We start from the raw sequence: 26,163 nt of genomic DNA, 5'->3' as shown, positions 1-26,163 counted from the left end.
ATGGCGGACCTGCCAGCTGCGAGAATTGCTTTATGCGTACCACCGTTCACCTATGATGGGATCGACTATTTTGATCCCTTTCTCATTCGTCTCAAGAGAAGTATGGTCAAAAGGTATGGAGTTATCTTTACTTGCCTAACTGTACGAGCGGTACATCTTGAAATCTTAAGCACGCTAACTACAGATTCCTTCATCTTGGCGTTACGAAGATTTATAGCACGAAGAGGGCAAGTAAAGGAAGTATATTCTGACAACGGTACGAATCTTGTGGGAGGAGAATGCGAATTAAGAGAAGCAATAACGGAATGGAACCAAGCACAGATCCATGAATCTTTGTTGCAAAGGGAGATCAAGTGGAAGTTTAACCCTCCTTCAGCCTCTCATTTTGGTGGATCATGGGAACGTTGCATTCGTACTGTGCGCATGATACTAATGGCATTACTGGACGATCAAGTCTTGGATGATGAAGGACTACTAATGCTAATGTCAGAAGTGGAAGCTATTATCAATGGACGACCCTTAACCAAGGTATCGGGTGATCCTCAAGATCTTGATGCTCCTATTACACCTAACCAACTTCTTCTTCTAAAACAGGATATTGCCCTCCCACCTGATCTGTTTGAAGTCGCTGATAGTTACGCAAGAAAAAGATGGAGACAAGTACAATAAATGAGCGACACATTCTGGAAGAGATGGACGAGGGATATCTTCCCATTCTACAGAAACGACAGAAATGGTATTTTCCAAAGAGAAATCTTGCTACGGATGATATTGTGCTAGTGATAGATGAGTCTTCCCCAAGAAATTGCTGGAACATTGGACGCATCATTGAAGTATTTACTGATGTCAAGGGTTTGGTAAGGAGAGTGAAAATCAAGACCAAGACAGGAACAATCGAACGACCGACGACAAAGACGTGTCTATAAGAGACATCCGTATACAGCAGTAAAGACACTGAAAGTCATTGAACATGGAAAGACAATGAACATTGCTTATTTAATATCAGTCGTAAATTTAGTAAAATACTTAGTATTTTAGGGGCCGGTATGTAGGTGCAAGACGCAAAGTATATCTATTATATTTATGCACGTTATTATGTTTCATTTCGCCTCATTACCTTTCGTTAAGTCAGTTTTTTAAGTCTCTTTGTTTCATTGTATTTCATTGTTTTCTGTACTTATTAGTCAGGTGGCTAAGTGCAAAATTTTGGTCAGATCTATACACAGCGGACAAAAGCACCAAAATTTGCATGAATGTAGAATAGAGTATGGTAATCAATATTAGGACCGGTGCCCATTTCAATCTCTTCCCATATTAATTGGACTTTAATTTTATGAAAAATGTAAGTGATGGGCTCCCTGTGGTCAATATTTTATAATTTTGGTTTTTTGGCCGATGTTCTTTTTAAAATTCACATTTGTGATTCAAAATAGCTAGAACTGTTTGCTTTTATCATTTCCGTTAATAAATATATTTCAAACATCGAAATAATAGCGAGTTTTTAAATAAATACTTGTCAAGCTCGTACCCAGTCCTCAACTCGGTCATCCAAGATGGCGGCTGTCAAGTGTCACTACACGAAATGTAAGTAGACAAGAAAAATGGTAATTTTCTTCTTAAAGTTGAGCAATATTCCTATTTTTTCATTGTTTTGAATGTCTGTAGACTTTGATTCGAGATATGATGACTATCTGGGGGCATTTGTTTTAGAAACTATAAGATATGATTTTACGTGCTTTTTTACAGGTTTAGTTTTAAGGTGAGATGGTACTCAATTGGAACCTATGCATAATTTGCCAGGAATCAACTCGTGAAGCTTTAAGATGTCCCAAAAATGCACATACCTTCAGCTGCGATGTGTACAGCTCTTTTTTGGACAACAGGGTTTAAGAATAGAGATTATCTTCCTGTTGAGATAAAATTTGACATCACAACAACAACTGTAGATGATCTTAAAGTTTAGCCTGTCAAAGCTCAGAAAAGCTCAAGCAAGAAGGAGTAAATTTAATAACCGAAAAGATGTAAGATCTGCTAAACGTCCTCGGAAGGGAACCAGTATTGATCAGAATGATCAGAAATGCATCATTTGCGATGAGGGGGTTGATACTGGTATACTTCACTGTTTCTCCACACTTGAAGCTGACAGGAATTTGCGTCGGATTGCCACGGATCTGCAGGACTTCCATCTACTTGCGAACATATCAGGTGGTGATCTAATTGCCATAAAAGCGAAATACCATATGAAATGCGTGACAATATTGCGAAATAAGCACCGGTCTCTGGAACGCAAAAGTGCAATGTCGACAGAGGCTGAAGAGGAAGAAAAAATCAATGAGTCACGGGCGTTTGTTGAATTAGCTGAATACATCACAGATTCTGTGGAAAATGGAAGCGTGTTTTTTGTACTTTCAGAACTCCACATGTTGTATGAAAACCGTCTTAAGGATTTTGGAATAGAAAAAACAGTGAATCGCTTCAGACTTAAGAATAAAATACTAGAACACTTCAGAGATGCTCAAGAACAGAATGATGGACGACAGACAGTAATCATCTTCCAAGATGGATTAAAAAACCTGGTTAAAGAAGCTGTAAAAGAAAGAGACTTCTCGGATGACATCGCAGCTTTGACTCAAGCCGCAAAGATAGTACGACGAGATATGTTCTCCCATGAAGGATTTGAATTGTCCGGCACTTTTCCCCTTGGGTGCCAAGAAAATTCTGTACCAGCAAGTTTGAAGACCCTCATTTCTATGTTAATTAACGGTATGAACCTCAAAGATCAAGAACATAAGGAATCTCAGTCATGCCTTACAGTGTGTCAAACTGTGTTGTTTAATGCCAAGAAAAGATCGCCTTCCACTTCTATGCGACATTCTTTGATGCGTGAACCACCACTTCCCATTTACATCGGTTTAAACATCCATTCCTTGACGAGATGTAAAACGGTTATAGCCAAGCTCTATCAGTTGGGTTTGAGCATCTCATATGATAGAGTCATGGAAATTGAGGAATGGTTGGCAGCTGCAGTTTCACAGCGTTACAATGAGGATGGTTGTGTGACACCTGCCTGCCTGAAAAAAGGGATATTCTCAGTTGGCGCTCTTGATAATCTGGACCACAACCCAAGTTCGATGACTGCAACATCATCCTTCCACGGAACTGGTATAAGCATCTTTCAGTTTGAAACCCAGAATAACCCTGGTCAGAGCCGACCGTTGATAACTGTCCCACCTCCTGGTATGACTAACCATTTCATCCCTGACAGCTATGCTGTTGTTCCTCCAATAGAGCTAAATAAAACAGCTAATTCAGTTCCAGAACGTAACCAGAGTGCAATCAATGACAATCTGGAAGATGAAAAATCACGAGAGAAACGTTGGGTCGAGCATGCGCTAGAACTGCTGCACAAAGAAAATTTAACTTCAAAGGATTCCATAGTATGGGCAGCCTATCACTCAACCAATCAATCTCTCGAAAAAGACCCCCCAGCTATATCTGCTCTACTTCCCCTCTTTTACGAAAAAGCTGCAACACCTGCTATGATAAAGCATGGAATGGATGTGCTGAAACGAGCCATTGCATTTTTAAATCCCTCTCAGCTTCCAGTTATAGCTCTTGATCAACCGTTGTATGCTTTGACAAAGATGGTGCAGTGGAAATGGCCGCAATCCTATGGGGAGGATAAGTACGTGGTAATGTTTGGAGGATTACACTTGGAGATGGCACTATGGAACACTCTTGGTGATTTCTCGAATCCTCTGGCTGGACAACCGCCTTAGTTGAAGCAGAGGTTGCACCATCTGGTGTTGCCGATTCATTTCTGAAGGCATCACACCTAACAAGAACACGGTAATTTTGTTGAGCGGGCACATAATCCATTTGCAATACGATAGAGCATGTTTTTCTTCTTTTTTAGCTAGATTTTTGTGACTAAAATATAAACTGTATACCTCTTTCCAGACATGCGCATCAAGTAACACTTTTGGCGTTGAGCAAGTTGAAGCGTGAAGCCTATTTTCTTGGCCTTGGTGAGGATGGCGAGACCTCAGTTAGTGATTGGGAGTCACAATTACGTAATAGGAGCCCAACATTTCTGTTTTGGGACATGATTCTTGAATATGAAACTCTCATTCTCATGTTCATCCGTGCTCATAGGGACAAATGCTTCTCCCTGTATGTTGAAGTCTTGGAAGAACTGATCCATCTTTTCTTTGCACTTGATCATGTCAACTATGCGAGGTGGGTTCCTATTCACTTGAGAGATATGCGATCTCTTCCCGCTTCCATCAAGAAGGAGTTTGAGCAGGAACAGCATTGGGTGCTATCGAAGACAAAAAACAAATTCTCTGCAATTCTTATCGACCAAGCCCATGAGCAAGAGAACAAGAACGTCAAGTCAGTAGGGGGTGCCGTTGGACTCACTGAAAATCCAGTTGCATTCAGGTAACTCTTTATAGACGTCAGCCGCGTAACAGTTGTGTTAGTTAACAAGGTCTTGTTTGTTCTTTTATTCCAGAAGGTGGATGCTTTCAGGTCCGGAAACAGCAAGACTCATCGTCCAGTTTGAAGACAATTATCTGGAAGATAATGATCCAGAAAACCCAAGAAACTTTCAGAACCATGAAACAGGACAGGCAGCCCAGCGAACCTTTCAACGTCAGGTAAACAGTCTGGCCGATGTTATCAGAAATCTTGGCAATCCTTTTCTTGATGACTTTCCGGAACTTGTGACTCTCGACAACCGAGATTGCATGGATAGTGCTGTTGCTGAAGCATTAGCATCACTAGAAGTCACTGGAAGGGCAAAGTACAAGGAGTACCGTAAGGCTGTCATCGAAGATCGAGCAAAGTCGATCCATGATCCCATCAACAAAAACAACCTGCCAGTTTTCAAGAAACCCCAGCGAAAATCAATCTCTAAAACAGGGAAGAAGATTTCAGCTCTTCAGAATAATGTGGCCCTTTTTGCACATCTATATGTTGCAATGCAGAGTAGAGAAAGTGACCTGAAAGACTTCTTCTCCCATGAAGTACAGCCCTTTCCTCCATCCCTTTCTGAGTTTGGTAATCTACGTTTGCCGACAGCTAAGTCAGATTTGCTTGCTTGTCTGCCTGGATCAACTGAACAAACGAATCCACCAACTCACTTTGACTGCAGAGTTCTCGATGGTGCTGTCATTGTTCACTGCCTTCCCACGACAGGTGCTGTGACGTTTGATGATTACTCAGACAAGGTGTTTATCCCATATTTAGTGAACCAGCTACAATCGTCAAGTAGAGTTGATGTTATATGGGACACATATGTTCCTGGTAGTCTAAAGGAGTCGACAAGGGAGAAAAGAGGAGCTGGCATTAGAAGGAAGGTTTCAGGTCAAGCAAAGTTGCCAGCCAACTGGATGCAATTCCTCCGAGATTCACAGAATAAAAAAGAGTTGTTCCAGTTTCTATCACTAAAAGTATCACAATTCAACTTCCCTGTTAATAAGAGTATCTACATAACGTCAGGTAACTGCAGAGTGCATTAGGTGTATTGATTTCATTGATAAGTGTGTAAATGATATAATGTTCCATAATGTCTATTTTTGCGCAATCACAGGGCAAACAGTATTTGCAAGTGGATCTGCAAACCCGATGCCAGACTGCAATCACGAGGAAGCAGACACCAGAATTGTTGTCCATCTGCGTCATGCATTGGACACTGAAAATACTGTCACAACTCTTGTCAGAACTGTGGATACAGATGTCGTGGTGATTCTTGTTGGGAAGTTCAACGATATGAAAGCTGTCAATTCAGACGTCGATATCTGGGTAGCCTTTGGAATGGGAAGAAACTTCAAGTTCCTTAGCATTAACAGGATTTGTGATTCCCCTGGTGTACATAAGTCGTGCTCCCTCCCTGTTTTCCACGCTATTACCGGCTGCGACACTACGTCTGCATTCTGTGGGAAAGGCAAACGGTCGGCCTGGCAGGCTTGGGTACTTTGTAACGACAGTGTGACACCCACTTTGGATTTCCTTGCTACGCATCCATTTCAGCAGCTGACCTCAGATTCAACCCACTTCCAGGAGCTTGAAAGAATGACTATCATCATGTACGATAAGTCAAGCCCCTTGAGCTCCATCAACGATGTGAGAATGGATCAACAATGGACACAACAGAGCAATTGGCAATATTCCTCCTACTCAGGTAAGACAATTTAGGCAAAATCAAAGAAATAGAAACTAGTTTTAAAATAATATAACTTAGAAATATAACCGATTTAATGCCAAGTTTTGTGTCTCTAGAATGCACTACTGCAGCATTTTAAGAGAGCTATCCTCCAGGCAGGTATCTGGACATCGAGTTACATAAGCAACCAGGATATTCCTTCTCCTGATCAATTTGGCTGGCACAAGATTGACGACGTGTGGACGCCTGTTTGGATGACCATTCCAGAGGTGTCTAAGGCTTGCCAGGAATTACTCAAGTGTGCATGCAAGCAGCCGTGTACCAGATGTAAATGTGTGAAGGCTGGCCTAGATTGCACTCCTCTTTGCAAGTGTCAATGCAATGTGAGTAATAGAATTTTGGCGTTTGTATAAGGAGTATCTATTTGCGATTCCCTTGAATCGAAGATACACGTCATACAAGGAAGTATTTAATTGCATAAACTATAGGTATGAAAGTTTAAAAGTATCAAAAATGGAGAAATATGTAAAAATCGCCATACGTTTAGAAGAAAATTGGTATTTTTTGTCTATTATCTTGGATGACCGAGTTGAGGACTGGGTACGAGCTTGACAAGTATTTATTTAAAAACTCGCTATTATTTCGATGTTTGAAATATATTTATTAACGGAAATGATAAAAGCAAACAGTTCTAGCTATTTTGAATCACAAATGTGAATTTTAAAAAGAACATCGGCCAAAAAAACCAAAATTATAAAATATTGACCACAGGGAGCCCATCACTTACATTTTTCATAAAATTAAAGTCCAAATTAATATGGGATCCTGAAGAGATTGAAATGGGCACCGGTCCTAATATTGATTACCATACTCTATTCTACATTCATGCAAATTTTGGTGCTTTTGTCCGGCTGTGTATAGATCTGACCACTTAGCCACCTGACTATATAAGGTTTTTTCCATTTCATTGATTATTCAAATTTCCAGTATAAATTCACTAGAACTACGTTTTTGTAGTCAGTCCAAGTCAAGTTTGCACCAGTTTGTTTTGTAAGTATTTTTCTCGTTCTTTTCGCCGGTTCTTGAGTTCTTTATTTACTTTAGTTATTCTCTATATTTAACATGTTTATTTGTTTTAGAAACCGTACTTAAGGTATTAAAACTCCTGGTTACAACCCAATAGGTAATAAGTTTATGGTTGCGCCCACAGTTATGTTGTGAGGTCTGCTGATATTTTGCAACAGTTAAACTTGGACAAATTGCACGAAAGACGAGAGGAAAGACTGTGGTTATTCATGTTTGACGTTCTCCATGAAAATTGCCCATCATATTTAAGCATATTATTTAATATGAGATCCTCGGATTCGAGCACCTGTTAATCTAAATTAAGAGGGAGCGATCAAATTGAAGTACGATACATCCCAAAAACATACTTTTTCAGGAGTAACTCCTATTACAGAAGGCTAAATTAAATCTGCTCCAACAAAGAATGAATTTAAAAAACGTCTGTTGAGATGGTGTGCTGCAAGTGCTCAGTAGAATTTTTCTCTTTGTTATTTAAATCATTTCTGTTTCTAAAAATTTTTCAACTTAGTTTTTAGGACTATATTCTTATATTTTACTGATCATATTCATAACGACTTCCATGTAAAGAAGTTTTATACTTATGGAATTATCGTTTTCAAGTAAAGGTGTATCTATCTATCTATCTGTCTGTCTGTTTGCTTTTTAGAAACTCCAAAGAAGAATTGAAACCCTTAGTTCTACAAAGTGCTCTTTAATCTTAAGTTACCCAAGCTCTGATGAAAGTGATCTTTCAGAAGATGAAAATGGTGACCTCAAGCTCAAAGGCTACTTGGTAAATAAATTAACTTGGGAAAGATTTGCTTTGAGAAAAATAAAGCAGGAACTAGAGAGCCTACATTTAAGAGGTTTAATGTGCACCTACACTCTATTTTGTTACATTCTTTACTGTTTGTACTGAACATTTTAAAATGTTTTGTGGTATTTTGGTCACATTTGAGAAAAACATTTGAATGCGAAAAATTGTTTTAAAAATACGAAATGTGTGGTCCATTACCGCAGAATCAAAGCGGGTGTCTGGGTCCGAGTGTGACGTCACCGCAGGCCATGACTTGATGCATGGTGCCTTAAAGTTAGTAAACAAATCGAGTACTTTTGAAATAGGGAAGAGCTTGTTGAAGACCAATTCGTGAAGATGAACTCTGATATAGAATCTGTGATAATCCGTAGTTGTGTTAGCCTGTGGTGAGGTCACACGTTGCTCGACCCAGTCCCCTCTGTAATTACGGCCATGATCCACTTACTTCGGCAAAAATGGTCTATTTTCCAATCTTTGACAGAGCACCAAAATCTCCCGTTTTGATGGATCTAAAATTTTATTTCAAAGAGCTGCTTTTTGAGACTTAAAGTCTTAATCCAGATCAGAAAAAAATAGGGTGTAGATGCACTTTAAACCCTCGTGCGAGAAGTTCTTTTCTTCCAAGAAGAAATCAGAATGAACTCTCTAATAGGGATTATCCGAACATTGTCATCAACTGGGCATTTTGTAGACTTGCTGATGACCAGTCAAACTATACCAATGCCACTCCACTGCTTAGCTCCAAGCCAAAATATCGTCTTTCCGAATGTATTTAAAATATTGTATTAGGCCCGTGTCGCACTTGTCGCCAAAACAAAAACTTGATCAGCAAATTTTCTCCGAAGATTTGGTCTCTACACCGGAAATGACATTTTTTTGATTTTTTTTTCTTTACGTGTTTGTGGTCGCACTGATGTTTGCAAACTTGGCAATAATAATGTTACAGATTATTAAAGCCAGATGCCAAGCAATTAACTCTTTATTTCGGGCGATTTTTTCATAAACAAACTCCCAATAATGCGCCCAGTCGACGAGCTCGCGTTAACTATAAGCCTTTTCTACCTTTTTTATTTTGAATTTCAACTTCAACAAGCAATTTGTTTTGTCTCATTATGTGTGAAGGAGAAGACTGGTTCGTCGAAGATTACACCGCCGCAGTCCATATGCCTGGAGAGCTCCTCTCATGGCTTGCAATGCACTCTAACGATGCAAATATCCCTAAAGATTATTTTCGTACGACTAAAGTACGACTTAACAAAGATTCATTTTTTACATTCTATTGAATTCCGCTCTAGTTGATCAGATATCAGGGTTCTGTTTTTCTGCAAGATGACAAGCGACTATAGTTCCCGCTGTGATTTCTTTTGTTTGGAGAAATTTTGACCGAAAAGTCCAGTTTCTACCCTGTTCGACAGCGCTTTTGATATTTTGGTCAGTTGGCAAAGTTTTGATGGACGGTCTAATTTACGGTCGCACTAAAAATGGACTCTTGAATGACAGGTTTTGTCGGATTAAGACACCTTATTGACTTGCTGTAAAGTGATTGCAATGAACCTGTCAAAAGCCTATCACTTAGTAATTATTTATCCGAACATGCTTAGAATAGGGAGACTTGCTAATTTTAGTACATGAGATATTTATCACTTAGTTAAAATGATTTTTCTTTCTTTAGCTAATTCTCATTCGGCATAGAGTTTTAGGTTTATTGCAATCCCTGCATTGGAAAATGATTATGTTATTGTTCTAGTCACAGGGCGAAATAACAGCATAAATCACCTTTAATCAGACAGTGTAAAGGAATAAAGGTGTCTTTGAGCTTCTTTGCCCTACAGAGTAAAGAGAAGTACACTTAAATGTGCTTTAATAGGGATTAAACGTATGGTTGCATAAAGGCAATTAAAGATGCTTATTAAAGAGGTAATCTTTACTTCGCTTTTCAAGATAAGTGAAGTCAATAAAGCCGTAACTGTATTTTCTTTGTGATGAATCTAGAATTCACCAGCTTAGTGGTAGAAATTTTTAGAACATTTTGTGTGTAATTAAGAGGTTGAGCTGAATATTTCCAGAACTTTCTAGAGTTAAGAAAAGTGTTGAGTCAGGAATAGTTGCATTCAGTTATAGAGAATTCTAGAATGATGTCATACAATATCACTAGGCACGAGTAATCGTTATATTTAGAACAATGAGCATATATAAAGGCAATGGTTTCAAAGTGAATCGGTCAGAAGTTGTAAGAGCAAGAATTACTGAAGAACAAAGAAGATTAAAGGAGTTTTAGTCAAGCTTACTGTCTGGTTAATTCGATTTAAGTGTCAATTCGTAACATATTTGGTGGCAGCAGTCAAGGAGACAATTTCGTCCAATATATTCCAAAGAAGAATTCACAAGTAGACAAGACCCACAGAGATTATGCCAGAGGAGAAATCGAAGACCAGGTCAGGTAAAGAATTAAAGGGAGAAGATGGCAAGGAAGATTTAGATTTAGGAAGATTTAGATTTAGGAATTTACGCAATGGAAAAAGACAGCGAAAATGATTCTAAAGAAAAGAAAACGAAACCTGAAGAAGAATACAGTACATATGAAATGATGGATTTTATGAAGTTCATGCAGCTTATTTATCAAGAAAGAAAAGAAGAGAAAGAACAATATGAAAGAGACATAAGAGAATAAAGGGAAAGATATCTAAGAGACAGAACTAGAAAGGCAGAGACAAGAAAGAGAAAGATTGGAAGAACACCGAGAAGAGCAACAAAGAATAGAAGAACGCCGAGAAAAGCAACGGAGACTAGAAGATAAGCGCCGAGAAGAGCAATGGAGACTGGAAGAACGCCGGACAGCAAGAGCGAGGATGGAGGAAATGGAACAACAGAGAAGAGAGGAATTACGACGACTTGAAAATCTAATGAAGTTAAAAGAAGTAAACATGACAAAGTTGAACCCAACCGACGATATCGAAAACTACCTCACTACATTTGAGCGTACAGGCAAGACTTTTGAGTGGCCTAAAGAGAAATGGGTAGTAAAGCTAGTACCCTACTTGACAGGTAAAGCCCAAGCTGCATATGCTGCAATGTCAACTGCCGAAAGTAATTACGAGAAAGTTAAAGAGGATATACTGAAACAATACGATATTACAGAAGAGACATACAGACAAAGATTCGGGTCAACAAAGAAACTGAGAGAAGAAAGTTACAAAGAAATGTATGTTAGACTGAAGGACTTGTTCAAAAAATGGACCAAACCAGAAGGAAAGACAGTAGAAGAGATAACAGAGACAATGATCATGGAACAATTGGTAGACACCATGCCCCAGGAGTACAGATATGGGTTCGAGCACATCGGCCAAAGGGTGGTATTGGAGCAATTCTAATGTTTTCGAAGCCAAGTGGCAAGGCCCATTCAAGGTGTTGAGAAAAGTGGGTCCAGTAGACTAAGAGATTGAAACAAACCATAAAAGACGCAAGCTGAAAGTATACCATGTTAATCTATTGAAACAGTTTAAAAGAAGAAACATGGATGGCTTTATTGGAATAAACAAGGTGACTGGCGACAAAGGAGAGGATACTGACGTATCTTGGACCAACGAGGGCTCTGGTCTCGACCTCAAAATGAATGATGACCTCAGTGATGAACAAAAAGGAGAGCTGACTGCACTACTAAACAACTTCAAAACAGTCCCAAGCAACAAACCAGATAAAACAACAGTGATAGAGCATGGTATTGAAATGAAAGAAGATGTGACACCTGTTCGTCAGAGACCATACCCTATACCACAAGCCAAGATTGAAAAGGTGAAAGAGGAAGTACAGACGATGTTAGACGTAGATGTAATAGAAGAGTCAAATAGCCCATGGTCATCCCCATACGTAATTGTACCCAAACACGACATCATTTGGGATGCATTTGTGGAAAAATAATTTAAAAAAGAGGCAAATGCAAGTTTGGACCATCAGCAAAGTCTTTAAAAGTTTCTCCTTACCCTAAAAGTTCCTTAAATATGCTCTTCAACAACGCATGATAAAACCAAAGAAAAAGTACGAAGTGGAGCAGCTTATAAAGAAATTCCCAAGCTGGAGACATTCATTGAGAAGAGAGAGAAGAGACACAAGAAAACAAGAAGAACAACACTTTGACAAAGACGTAGATAAAATGGCCTCGAAAGAAGACTGCCATCCGGATAAAGGAATTTTTTAAGTCATACAACAGGAAACACGAGTGCACATTACCAGAAATATTGCTTGCAAGAGATTATCTTATTGTGAAAATGTTCATCGAAACTATGTGTAGGTCTGGTGTGTTGGCTCATCTCATGATAGAAGAAGTGTAGAAGGCGAAGGAGCACGTCGTAGACGGGAAGAAGCAGTACTCCATAACGATACTATTTCACAAGACGCTTGTCGATAAAGGATCATCTTATCCAAGCCTATGAAATGAAATGTACAAGCTCTTAAACAACTACATCATAGAATGCCGACCTCTACTTGTGACAGACACCGAAAAGCCAAACAACGCCAGGCCAGTGTTTGTTAGCAGTAATGGAGAGTCATTTGACTCGTCTTCAGTAGGGCGAAGAGCTGTAGAATGTGCCAAGAAGTTGGGAATTCAAAGAAGATTTATTCCCACAGTAATTCGAAAAACATCATCAACAGTAGTGGCAGAAGAAGACCCCAAAACTTAAGAAATTCATGCTCAGCTTTTGGAGCATAATCTCTCAACAGCGATACGATTTTACCGTCGTCTCCATAAAGAAAAGATCCAAGGTACAGCTAGTGTAGTGAACCAAGAAAGGTTAGGAATCAGTTCTGCTCTTGGACACGTGAACAACCATAAACTATGCAAAACGAAAATGAAAAGGACACAAATGAAACCGAGGAAATTTCCACCAAAGTTACAACTAAGGAGCAGCCTACGTCACTAGTTTCAGAAGTGGAAGAGATGCCAATAACATTTGTTCCAGACTCACTTGAGCCAATGCGAAAACAAGTCATAGGACGGCCTACCAAATTCGGTGAGAATGCAGACCAAGGAATCAAAACCTTGTTTGTGCAATTTTTTTTTTTTTTTTTTTTTTTAAATTGGTGTATGCCCAACAATCAAGGAAATCCAAAAAATCGTCAAGAAATCAAAGATTTTGGGAAAGCATACATTGGAAGAAATAAGAAGCAGAATAGCGTATGTAATAAAAGAAAGCCAGCCAGAATTACGACAAGGTACTATCGATCCCCAGAACCTGGTTCAGGACTGGCTTCAAAAATCAGCAATCGAAACTCATCAGCCGTTTTAGAAAGACGTTCATCAATAAAATGGAGTGGAGAAGACAGTGAACTAATAAGAATTTCATTTGAAGAGGACATGAAACTAGAGTACATGCCAAGGAAATCTAGAATACTAGAAGTTTTTAAAAGTCCATCAGCTACCGAAGAGTTAAAAGAAATCTTCAACAGGGAAGATAAAAGTGCATGGAGGCAAAGGTGCATTGAGAAAGTCAGAACAGAATGGAAAAGACTTCATGAAAAGCTGCCAAGTTGGAAGCCATCGCAAACCATGCCATGGAGAGACAACACGAAATCAAATTTTATCTAAAAAATAAAGTTTATTGCAACACTTAAGAACTGAACTATGATAACATTAAAAGTCGGGTTTTTGAGAACTCCGCACCACTGGAAAGAGTTCATGAAAAAGTTGTGATTTGAGAAAGTCCGCACCACTGAAAAGAGATCATGAAAAAATTTGTGTTTTGAGAAAGTCCGCACCACTGGTAAGAGATCATGAAAATAGTTGTTTTTTTGAGAAAGTCCGCACCACTGGAAAGATATCATGAAAAAAGTTTTTTTTTTTCAAAGTCCGCACCACTGGAAAGAGGTCGTGAAAAAAGGTCAAGCTACGACAAAAGGAGAAAAGACAAAAATAAGAACTGAACTAAAGATATTACTAAAAGTTGCGTTTTTGTTGTTTATTGTATAATAAAGTTTATTTATTATTCTCATTTTGAAAGTCATAGAGGAACTCTATATGCCATTAACTTTTCACTACTTTATGCATTCGGTGCAAAGAACGTGTAATATTCTCTACTAGGTATGCTAAAAAGAAAGATCTTTTATTTTCGTGTTAAAACATTTAACAAATAAATTTCGAGTTGCTGTATTATGATTTTGATTATTGCTGTGATATGATTTAGTATTACTGAGCAAGTTGAAAAGAAGATTATAGCACAGTTTAAATCCAAAATGGATAATGGATGAGTTTGAAAAATCACTTAACAATCTTTGGGGATTCTACGACGACCTTAACAAGAAAGTATCTGGAGTTGAAACCCGTTTGGGTCAGAATGATTCCAATTATCAGAGGCTGATGTCAAGTGTTAACAGCTCCTGTATTCAATTAGCCCAACTGAAAAGCATCTTGACGAGATGGAGCAATATACTCGACGAGACTGTCTCGAAATTCGAGGAATCCCTCACAAAGAATCTGAAGACACTATTGAAATCGTTAGATCTGTAGCCGATCTAGTTGATGTTGATATCGACGAGGATGATATTTTAATAAGTCACCGTCTCCCAAGTAAAAAACAAGGCAATGAAACTCAAGATCCTCCCATAATTGTTAAATTTGTACGAAGAGATCTACGTGAAGAGCTTTACCGAGCAAGAAAAAACTTCAAGGATAAATCAACTGGCGACCTTTGTGGCTGTGACAGATTCACTCCTAGAAAAATCTACATCGCTTAAAGTTTTACTAGTTTGAGAAAAGATCTGTTCAACAAGCGCCTAAAGAAAATCAAAGGCCCTTAGGCGAACTCGTGGATACTTGTTGCACTTTTCGAATATTTAGATTGGTCTTCCTGTGCCCTCAGCTTGTTGATATTCTCAAAGAATTCCAAATACTTCGCTCGATTTAATATTTTGAATACTCAATTTATCTAGTAAGATGAGTAATCGTCCTTTTTATTTTCCTTTTAACACCTAGTTCTTCGCTATTTTGTTGAGTTTGAAAGCGATTTCTGTGATGAATTAATTGTTCAATTAATACGAAAGACGACTTCGACTACGACTTCGATAGAGTCAACTGAGTCAAGTATAGAGTATAATTGAAAAAGATTTATTTGAAAACGCTTTCTCTGTTTTTAATTTCAAAGGCGGGCTGTGTGTTTTATTCCAGCAAACATTCGACCTACGAGCTCAAAAACTGAATATACAAGATAATCGGCCGATCGGGACGATAAAGGCATAAAGCGTTGCGTTATGCGTGTTGATTTACATTACTACTTATCTTGACCTTCAATGGTCACGGCTCCTACATTTGTTTCGGATGAAACTATTTATTTACACTGTGAACTGAGCAAATATTTTATAGAAATGCGTTTATAAATGCTATTTATTTTGCCTTCAACCAAGTCAGCAAATTAATGATTATTTATTGTAGCGAATTCTCGTTAGACCTTCGCACATTTTAGCATACAATCTGAGCATTGCTTCGGCTGTTTGTAATCTTGTAATGCGTGTCGATCAATCTACTTTTTATTCAGAACGGCTTATTTAAATGACAAAACTGGCCGAACTTCCTTCAAACCTCCATTGGAATTGGTATTTTTTTCGTCTTTTGTTATTTTTTCTACGATCTACGTATACATCTACATTGATTATTTTCTTAAGAAGCTTACTTTAGTAAATACAACTGTTGATCAGTAATAATAAGACTTCTCTCGATCGAGTTTATGAGATTTTATTGCTGAATACCGCCGTGACTTTGATCTGTCCCTATGGAAAATAAAGTCCTCCAGAGCTTGAAATCAGACTCTCTTCTTGAGTTCTAATTAATTTTTTCGATAACCGGCTCGATCTACGAGTCTCAGTCTGAAATCGAAATGTTAACGTCGTACCTAATAAGCGTTTTTGTTTACTTTTTTTAAATACATCAGAAAAAAAGGTCTAACTCATTGAAATTTTATTTCAGGCGTTAATTGTATAATTTTACTTCAACTTGCATCTTTCCTTGATTCTTTTAATATGAATAATTCGAAGATAAAACTATGTGCGAGTGTGCGCATGCACAGTGGGCCCCCACGGCGTCTACAAGTGATAGAAATGTATCCCACATGGAACATGAGCATTTCGTTTCCTCATATAAATATCAAAGTAATCTATATGGTATAAGAGCTTTGTGCTTGATAGTGTCGTGTAACATTCGTAATCGGATGACGTAAGACGATCGACAAACGTTTAATTATCGATCTGCTAACATCTTAGTGAGTGAGTGAGTGAGTGAGTGAGTGAGCGAGCGAGTGACACATTTGCATATTCAGACCCCTCACAATAACTCGTTTCTACGCTTCGCGTATCCACGAGTTAAAAAAGGATCTAAATTTCAAGTTTATTTGAACAAATCAAGGTAAAATCATTCTTAGGAAGGCTGGCTCAAGCCCTGTTATCAGTATCACATCTGAGGTGGATCTTGCAAAGAAACTGTAGTTTGTCTACCTACAGATAAGTCTTCCTACTTATTATTTCAATATACTTTATGAATTTGTCTTAATTGAATGTACGCTCCTCAATTAGATAATGATAATAACAATAAATTTAATTCCTCTTATCAAACCTCAGGCCTTGATCCTGATATTCATTTACCATTGCAATCAAACTTTAAATATTATTCCACTGACGATTTCAAAAATAATTTTGAAATAGTCAACTGTCTTTCTAGTAACAAAAATTTCAAATTATACAAAAGAGGCTACTCTAATTTTGATGAATCAGCCTTTTTAGAAGATCTTGATTCTATCGAATGGAGTAATGAATTTTCTAGTTCAGAAACTGATCTCTATTTACTGCTTGAATAAAAAAATAGTTTTATAGGAAATTCATTTAAGCTAAATCTCTTTATTATCATAATAAATTCAAATACTATAGGAATAAATTAAATTACCTGCTCAAAATTAGTAAAGCAAAGTACTACAGTGATTATTTCTCTAAGAATCAATCAAACATAAGAAAGACTTGAAGCGGTATTAAAGAAATAATTGGCTTCAAGGAGGTAATAACAATTTGCCATCAAAAATTCTCAATCCTGATAATTCTGAGCTCACTGATGCAATACCTCAATAGCTGATGCTTTTAACTCTTTCTTTGTTAATATAGGTAGCTCTAAAGGTAATTCTGTTCTTTCTTCTGATATAAATCCCGTAGGCTATGTGCCAACTACTGCTGGAGAAATAATTAGCTTCACTCCAATTACTGCAAAAGAAATTGAAGATGAGATTGATCATCTTAAGATCTCTAAAGCTTCTGGACCTTTTAGCATTCCTATATCAATCCTTAAACTTGCTAAGCAGCATGTTTCTAAACCACTCATGAAGGTTTTCAACAGCTCCATTACAACAGGTTTAGTTCCTGAATGCTTCAAATTAGCTAAAATTATTCCAATCTTCAAAAAGGGTTCTCGTTTGGTATATAAATAATTATCGACCTATATCTCTATTGTCTAGTTTCAATAAGATCCTTGAAAAACTAGTATATAAAAGATTAAGTTTATTGAAAAAAATGGTATTCTCTTCAGTAAGCAATTTGGCTTTCGATCTAAACATTCCACTACACAGGCAATTATGTTCATTGTTAACAAAATACAAATAGCAATAGAGGAGGGTATGTATTCTTGCTGTATCTTCCTCGACTTGAGTAAAGCTTTTGACACGGTCAATCACAGTCTTCTTATTCAAAAATCAATACGTTATGGCTTTCAAGGTACAGTGCTTAATTGGTTGAAATCATAGTTTTGCATCTATATTAATGACTTTCATTATTCCTCTAAAATACTAGAATTCCATCTCTTTGCGGATGACTCAAACCTCTTCTACAAAAACAAAAGTCTTGAATCTCTAGAGAGAACCATCAATGAACAATTGAACAATGTTCATACATGGCTTTGTGCTAATAAACTCTCTTTAAATATAGACAAATCTAATTTCGTAATCTTCCATCCTTCACAAAAGAAACTTCTACATCAAGTACAAATCTTTATCAACAACACACCTCTAAAAAGGTGAACTCATCAAAGTAATTAGGCGTATTCTTAGATGGGCACCTCAGTTGAAAGCCTCATGTTGAACATGTTTGTTCCAAAATCAAACGCAATATTGGTCTCATATCAAAAGTGCGTCATTTTGTGACCACAACTGTTTTGTCACACATACTATTCGCTAATCTACCCATACCTTATCTATGGGGTAGTGGTATGGGATCACACTTATGATACTACTTTAAATCCTCTATTTATTTTTTCAGAAAAATTAGTTCGTATTATGACCTTTAGCTGTTACGATGCACATACTAATCAACTGTTCTGTAATTTGAAATTACTTTAACTGATATTATTTTCCTTCATACTGCTTATAGAAAGCTTGTACCTTTAAATCTGTTTATTCTTATATTTTAAAATTACAATTGTAAATAGGGTACTAATAATTCAAATTGATTGATTGATTCCATTCACAAAATCCTAAGGACAGGACTTTAGCATGAAGGTGAAAAAAAGCTATAAATACGTTAACTGGACTTAAAAAAATACATAAAAAGGAAGGAATTTTCTTGGGAAAGAAATACTATTTCGTGAAGACAAAGCTCACCATCTATAATTTCCTGAAATATGTGGAAAAAACGAAACAGTAAACATTTTGAACATGTTCAAAAGATCACCATGTTAAAAAAAAATCACTTAGAAATAGGTAAACTTTTTGAAAATGTAAACATGTAAACAAGTTTACCGTTTATAAAGCGTTGCGTTACGTTGATTTGCATTATTATAAGTAATACCATGGCAATGAGGGATATTAGTGATAAAATGTCCCCAAAGCCGAGGGAGGTTTAGTGGAAGGCCCAATCAGTTTATCTTTGAAAAACAGCAGGACGGCTCGATGATGGTCATCTTCAGTAGCGTAGCGAGAGGGGGGGGGGGGGGGGGGCACGTGCCCCCCCCCCCAAAATTGTTGAAAATAATTTTTTTTGAAAAAAGAATAACAACAAAAAAAAACATTAAACCGAAACGAAAGAGGAAAATAAATTATTACAACCTAAGATTTAAGAATGGTTAATAAAATAATGTTTGTTTCTTAAATTTTTGTTTGAGCGTTTATTTGTTTTATTGGGGAGGAGTAATTTTTTTTTATTTTGGATCAATGGCCCCCCAGCTCCTAGGTCCTCGCTACACCCCTGGTAATCTTTAAAGGAAAAGTGTCAGAGACCAACCAAGGCGGCCTTAAAAGAAGAAAGGTAGCAAGAAAGGAAGTGAAACATCTAGAGGATCCATCGAAGGAAAGATCATTCACATTTATCTACAATTTCTATGTGAGTAAATGGTCAGTATTTATCGATCTATGATTAAATGGTAATAGGAATATATTATACAATTGTATATAATATATATTGTATTATTTTGCAGCCCAGAGAATATTCCAGTGCCAGCATTTTATCTACGTCCAAAAGCGAAGTGGAGCTACGGCAGCGAGGTATGGTTTGAAAAAAGTCCCATGGGCCACAATACAATTAGCAAGCGGTTCAAGAAGATGTGTAAAGATGCTGGGCTAGAAGGAAATTTTTCAAATCATTCTGGGCGTGCTACTGGCATTACAAGAATGTACAAAGCTGGCCTATCAGAAAAGCTAATAACGCAAAGAAGTGGCCACCGGTCCGTCGAAGGTGTAAGAACATATCAGCGAGAAGATCCAAATGATATTAATATCGTATCCAATTCACTTATTACAGCAGCTACAGATGAATGCAGCTCCCAAGAAAATAATGTGCAGACCAAGGATCAGATCGATGATGATATCTTGCTAGTGGAAGCTGGTAAAGAGGTGGAAGAAATCGGAGCGACAGCAATTAATTTGGGTGGCATTAATATGCAAGGAGCGAATTTAACCAATTTTAGGATAAACATTAATATTAACAAGTAACGTTCAATTTGAAAAATTAAACATTTATTATTACAATCAGTTCTAAATAAGACGTGTGAAAAATCAATAAAGTGGCTGAATAAACGTTAACTTCTTGCTTTTTGTTTCAAAATGGCTTTGCGCATGCGTGAAGGCTGCCCTTGCACCGAGAAAATTGACATTTGTGTAAAACATTAGATTGCAACAAGTTGGTAATTTTAGTCCATTATAACGCATGCGCAAAGTTTGTCCTAGCATGTAGAGTCCGACTCTAAGACCAATTTCTTTATCCCACATTGAATAAAGCCTGTGGCAGGGTGGTATACCGATGATTACGTTACATGACGGAAAACCTCTCATGAATAACATGAGGGATATTTAGTTTCTGGTCATAGCAAGGGGTTAATCATCTTTTGCAAGTAAGCTCACGATTGCCGATAGTTGGTGAAGTTTTTCTTTACAAGTCGGTGTAGAAATTCAAGTCCAAGATCTGAGATTCACAGTTCAAGATTCAAGGCTCAAGATTCTCAAGACTCAAGAATCAAGATTTCTGAAGTCAAGAGCTGAAGTTGTATCCTCCTCCCCCTGTTGGATTATTCCCTAGGTTTGTCCTACTTCGACAACCTAGGAATATTTCCTTCAAGGGCACTGATTATTAATATTTTTGGTATATTATTTTTTGGTCAAATATGTTCTCTGTACATAGGCCAAATACATTGGAATTAGGGCTTCCACGTCAATTACAGAGGCTTAGACAGCCGGTCACCAGGGATGAAATTATTTCGGCCATTGGAAAAGTTCTTGGAAATGAATTGCGTACTGCCATAAAATGTGTTCAGGTGTCCAATACAGGTTATTCTTGTAGAGTAACGTTTAAGGAGGAATCTCATAGACAAAGGGAACAGTTATTTACGAAAGGAATCTATATTAGGGGCTATTTTTGCTTTTTCAATGGGGTTGAATCACCTCAACAAGTTGTGACGGTTTCAAACCTCCCTTGTGAGGTGGAGGATGACGACATCAAGGAATATTTTGAAAAATATGGGAGCGTAAATCAAGTGGTGAGAAATTTAGACAAGTTTGGCTTTGAAACTGGAGATAGACGGCTTTTTGTGACATTAAATGAGCATATTCCTACGAGTGTTCTTTTGGACCCGTTTATTGCTCATATTAGATACCGTAGTCAACCATTATGTTGCTTCTCATGCAACTGGTGGGGACATTCAAATACAAGATGTCCCCTAAAAGGTGTCTGCAACCGCTGTGGTGCGCAAGGTCACCATTCTTGTGCTTGCTCGAAGGATCTTATTGAACCCCCTCGTTACGCTATAGATCGTCCAGAAGGACAGGACTTTCCACAACATCCTGCTCTTTCTCTCCCAGAGGAGTCTCAAGAGTTGACAGAAAATATATCTCAGTCAGGTGTGATCACTGAAGTTGTACAGGAACCTACAGATTTGCGTTCTTCTTTGCAAAAGGATTCCTCCTCAGAAGTTATTTCTTCGCAACCGCTTTTTCCTAATTCTTCTTCTCAGGATTCTCTTCAAAATGTTGAAGTACTATCTCTGTCGTGTGATTCTAACTCTTCAATTTCCTTGGGAACATCTTTGTCCTCTCCTTCATTTAGTCATATGGTCAAACAAAACACGACGAAGGAAAAACCTGCTGAAGGGATGGACATTTGCTTTACTAATTTACGTAACCTCAAAAGATCTGTGGATCCAAAGGAGGTTATTACTCAACGTTCTAAAAAGAAACCCTAATTTTTCTTGCGTATTTATATAGTTATCTATATTTCTAATCATATATTGAAGGATTTGTATTGAAGTATGAATTGTTTACGTAATGTCATGTGTTATATGAATAATGTTACAAATAATGTTATGATTATTGAAAATGTTGAAATTGATGGTTTATTAACAAGCAGTTATTCAGAGTATTGAAACTATCATAAATACTTGTTGATTTTTGTTTAAAATGAGGGCTCTCACTATAAACATAAATGGTCTGCGAGAGTATGTGAAAAGAACAACATTTATTTTTTGGCTGTCTTCCTTATTTCGCCCGCCTGATATTGTGAGCATCCAAGAAACTCACTGTATTTCACAACAAGAACTCAATAATTGGTTTGATAATTCTCCTTATCTAGCTTTTGGAGATTTCAACACAAAGCATTCTGGTGGTACTGCAATTTTGTTAAAGCGTGCCTCTCCTTTTTCTGTACTTAAACAGTACTCGGGTATCAATGGCCGCTTCACTTATTTAGATGTCCAATATATGACTCTTGCAAAGTTTCTATCGTCTCCCTGTATGCTCCCAATCACAATCCTGAAAGAGATGGTTTTTTGACACAAGTAAATGATAGGCTTGATCCTACATCTGACATTCTCCTCTTAGGGGATTTCAATACGGTTTTTACACCTATTCTGGATCGTCGATCCTTTAATTCTGTACTACCTGCTAGTTATGACAGTGTTACTGTCCTTCCCATCTTATTCCATGAAAATCGCTTGATTGACATTTGGAGGCACTGTCATCCTAGAACCAAAGAATTTACTTATATCAGTACTAATGGCATGGCTGCGTCCCGCATTGATATGATCGGACTTCCATTGCGATTTGTTCATCATGTTTCTGAGTGCAGTATTTTACCTTGTCCGCATTCTGATCACTCTGCTGTTTTCCTTGATTTCATATTGCCTGAAGTTCCACCCAGAGGCCCTTATTTTTGGAAACTCAATGTTAGTATTTTGGATAACCATGCATACGTGGAGCTCGTAAGGGACTTATGGAAGTCCTGGCAACCTCAGAAAGAGTCATGTACGTCATTGCTTGTTTGGTGGGATATAGGTAAAAGAAAGATCCAACAAGCCACCACTAGGTTTTGTTCTAAATCAATACCATAGTGTACTCAATGAATTAGAATTGTTTGATCGAGAGGCAGCCAAGGCGGCAGAAATAAGAGCTCGTACCAAATGGACTGAAGAGGGTGAGAGATCCACTTCCTTTTTCTTCCGTATGGGAAAGAAGAATAGGGCCAACAAAATGATTGATCTTATTCTAGATAGCAATGATCAATACGTTTCTGATCCTGAGAATTTGAGGCAGGCTTGGTTCTCTTTTTACAAGGGTTTATTTACTTCACAAGAAACTGATGAAACCATTGCAGATGATTTTATTTCTAACTTGGAACGTAGAATTCCTTTAGAAGTGAAAGATGTGTGTGAGGGTCCTTTGACCATGAACGAATGTCTTGAGGCTCTTGAGGGGATGCCGTCAGGTAAAACGCCTGGTTTTGATGGTCTTCCCAAAGAATTTTATCTAAAGTTTTGGGATCTCATTGGAAAGGACCTGGTAGCTGTACTTAATTATGCCTTTAGGTGTGGTGTACTATCAGTTTCTCAGAGGAGAGGGATTATAACGCTCTCATATAAAAAGGGAGATAGATTTTTGATGAAAAACTGGCGTCCCATCTCCCTATTATGTACAGACTACAAGATAGCTTCAAGATCAATCGCGGGCCGTCTACGAAAAGTGATCGCTTATGTTGTATCTCCTGACCAGACCTGTTCGGTACCTGGCAGATTTATTGGTGAAAACATCAGGCTTCTTCAAGATGCTGTTACATATGGCAAAATAACTGATTCACCTCTGGCCTTATTGTCTTTGGATCAGGAAAAAGCTTTTGACAGGGTGGAATGGTCCTACATGCTCAGAGTCCTTGAAGGCATGGGGTTTGGACCTTCCTTTTGCTCGTGGGTACGCTTGTTCTATACTGGACCTCAGTCTTCGGTATTGGTAAATGGCTTCTTTACACCTTTTATAAATTTATCGAGGGGTGTAAGACAAGGTTGTCCACTGTCAGCGCCCCTTTACGTACTGATTGCCGAATCTTTAGCGTGTCGTATCCGTGCGTCAATCTATTTAAGAGGTTTGGTTCTTCCGCATCCTGATTATGAACCAGCACTTATTTCCCAATACGCTGATGACACGACCCTGTTATGTACAGATGACGATGAAATATCCACTGTCTTCTCCATCTATGAGGAATATGAAAAGGCATCTGGGGCTAAGATTAATAAAGAGAAATCTAAAGGGCTTTGGGCAGGCTCTTGGAGAGGTCGTAGTGATCCTCCCATTGACTTGCAGTGGTCTTCAGACAGTATTCCTTGTCTTGGCACATGTTTAGGAAATGATGATGTCTCTCATCCAAATTGGGATGGTCGCTTAAACAAACTTTCTAGTGTACTAGATTCTTGGAAACATCGTAATCTTTCCTATTCTGGTAAGGCTCTTGTCCTGAATGCACTTGGCATGGCAGGTCTATTGTTTTGTGCCTCAGTACTAGCCATGCCAAACTGGGTCTTGGCGCAAGTTTCCAAGTGTACTTTGGATTTTATTTGGTCGGGGAAAAAGCATTTGGAGTCACAAAACGTTCTTTTCCAATCCACCACTCAAGGTGGGTTTGGTTTAATTGATATACAATCAAAGGTGCGCGCACTTCATTGTCAGTGGATAAAGCGGTGGGCCCTGTCCCCATCGAAATGGTGTGCTTTCTTCTCCTTTTTTGTGGAGAAAGTATTTGGTGATGATTTACGTTCTGTTCTTTCATATCCTGCATATTATCCTTCTCATTTACTACCGGATTTTTATGCCTCACTTTTAGATGCTTGGGCATACGTCGGTGGCCATTTCTCAGTTCAATTGAAAACTTTTGCTATTCTGCGGTCCTCTGATGGTAGTGCATTGTCTATCTCATCTCTTACTACAAAATCTGTTTATTCAAATATCATTGAGAGGAATGTTATGCTTCCTAATTGCGTTCTGAAATTTCGCCCAATCTTTGGCGAGCTCTATTGGACAGACACATGGTCACAAGTGAACATTATGCCTTTGGATCGTCAAGTTCGTGATCTATCGTGGAAGATTTGCCATGGAGTGCTCTATACCTGTGATCGACTTGTCAAGTTTGGTATGAACATTGCTGATCCTTCATGCTTTTGTGGACATCCTTTGGAAACTCCAGTTCATTTATTCTTTGAATGTAACCTCATGCAAGAACTGTTACTATGGGCTCAGACCTTATTTCTGCGTGTTACTCCCTTGTCGCCATCCCTTCAATCTCGTCATATGCTATTTGGATATGACAATCATGAACGGCAGATTATTCCACCTGTTTTTTCCTATTTTCTTAATCTGTTGAAGTACTTTGTGTGGTTGGCTAGGAATGAGTACTGCTTTGAAGGTACTCTCCCTGTTGCCTCTGTGGTTAAAGCAAAGGTTGTGAAACGACTTAATATCCATCTGCTCTGTTACTCTAAACGTTCGGTTAGTCGAAAATCAAGGCGTTTTTTCAACAGATCCTGGAATGTTTTGGGAAAGTTTTCTCCGGATATTACTGTTATAACCTGGTCAGCCTAAAAGTAGTTTTCTTTGTCTTCTTTTCACTTGTACTTGTGTAACGTTTATGCAAGGGAAAACGTTGTGTTCGCTTGAATAACCTATGAAGTGTTTTGATGAGTATAATCCTAGGTAGACCAGGATGATACTCTATATGTAAATGATGTTTTGATTATCTTTTTGTATTAGTGTTTATTGTAGTAATCTGTAGTGTGTAGGTCTACTTGGGGGGCGGGGCTCATCACCCCGGCGTGTCTCTGGCGTCCATGTAGGACCCCCCCTTGCTAAAGACCACCATGCTGTCCCTTTTGCACATCTTGGGACACTGGTGCGAAGCTAAAACAAAGAGGGATATTTAGTTTCTAAATATCCCTCATTCATATGGATGAGGAACGATTAGTAAGTAATTGTCCCTCATTCATATGGATGAGGGATATTTAGTTTCTAAATTTCCTTCATGTCATTCATGAGGGAGGGATGTTAGTGATTAAACGTCCCTCCAAAAACAATGGATTCCGAGGTGATCATGGTATTACTACATAAATTGACCTTCAATGGTCACGACTGCTACATTTGTTGCCTGGAATTTCCTGTGAACTAAGCGATTATTTTAGAAATTCATTTATAAATGCTATTTATTTTGTCTTTATCAAAGTCTGTAAATTTCTGATTATTTATTGGAGCGAATTCTCATTAGACCTTCGCAAATTTCAACGTTCAAGAAAATATTCTTGGGTTGCACCCGCGTGACCTAAACCTCAACAACGGTTGCTATCCGCCATATTGGT

General features: G+C 38.0%; 1 protein-coding gene and 2 pseudogenes across 1 annotated transcript; all 3 read left to right on the top strand.

Moving 5' to 3' along the window:
• LOC148910508 (uncharacterized) lies at positions 1-669 on the top strand. The gene has a single exon (XM_089031403.1). The coding sequence runs from the start codon at positions 1-3 to the stop codon at positions 667-669; it is 669 nt and encodes a 222-aa protein (XP_088887529.1).
• A 2,870-nt stretch (positions 670-3,539) lies between these two features.
• Positions 3,540-5,356, top strand: LOC148910507 (uncharacterized; annotated as a pseudogene).
• Positions 5,357-5,396: 40 nt separating this feature from the next.
• Positions 5,397-11,422, top strand: LOC148910506 (uncharacterized; annotated as a pseudogene).
• Positions 11,423-26,163: the final 14,741 nt, after the last annotated feature.

This window comes from Actinia tenebrosa, unplaced genomic scaffold, assembly GCF_029948245.1.
Source record: "Actinia tenebrosa isolate PJP-AT-01 unplaced genomic scaffold, QUT_ActTen_1.0 PGA_scaffold16__25_contigs__length_10494907, whole genome shotgun sequence".
Classification (NCBI taxonomy): Eukaryota; Metazoa; Cnidaria; class Anthozoa; order Actiniaria; family Actiniidae; genus Actinia; species Actinia tenebrosa.
Note: the sequence above shows the minus strand (reverse complement) of the source record. Positions and strands in the feature narration are given on the sequence as shown.

What these genes read in the sequence shown, in the direction of transcription:
- LOC148910508 (XM_089031403.1), top strand. Translation starts at nt 1, where the DNA reads ATGGCGGACCTGCCAGCTGCGAGAATTGCTTTATGCGTACCACCGTTC.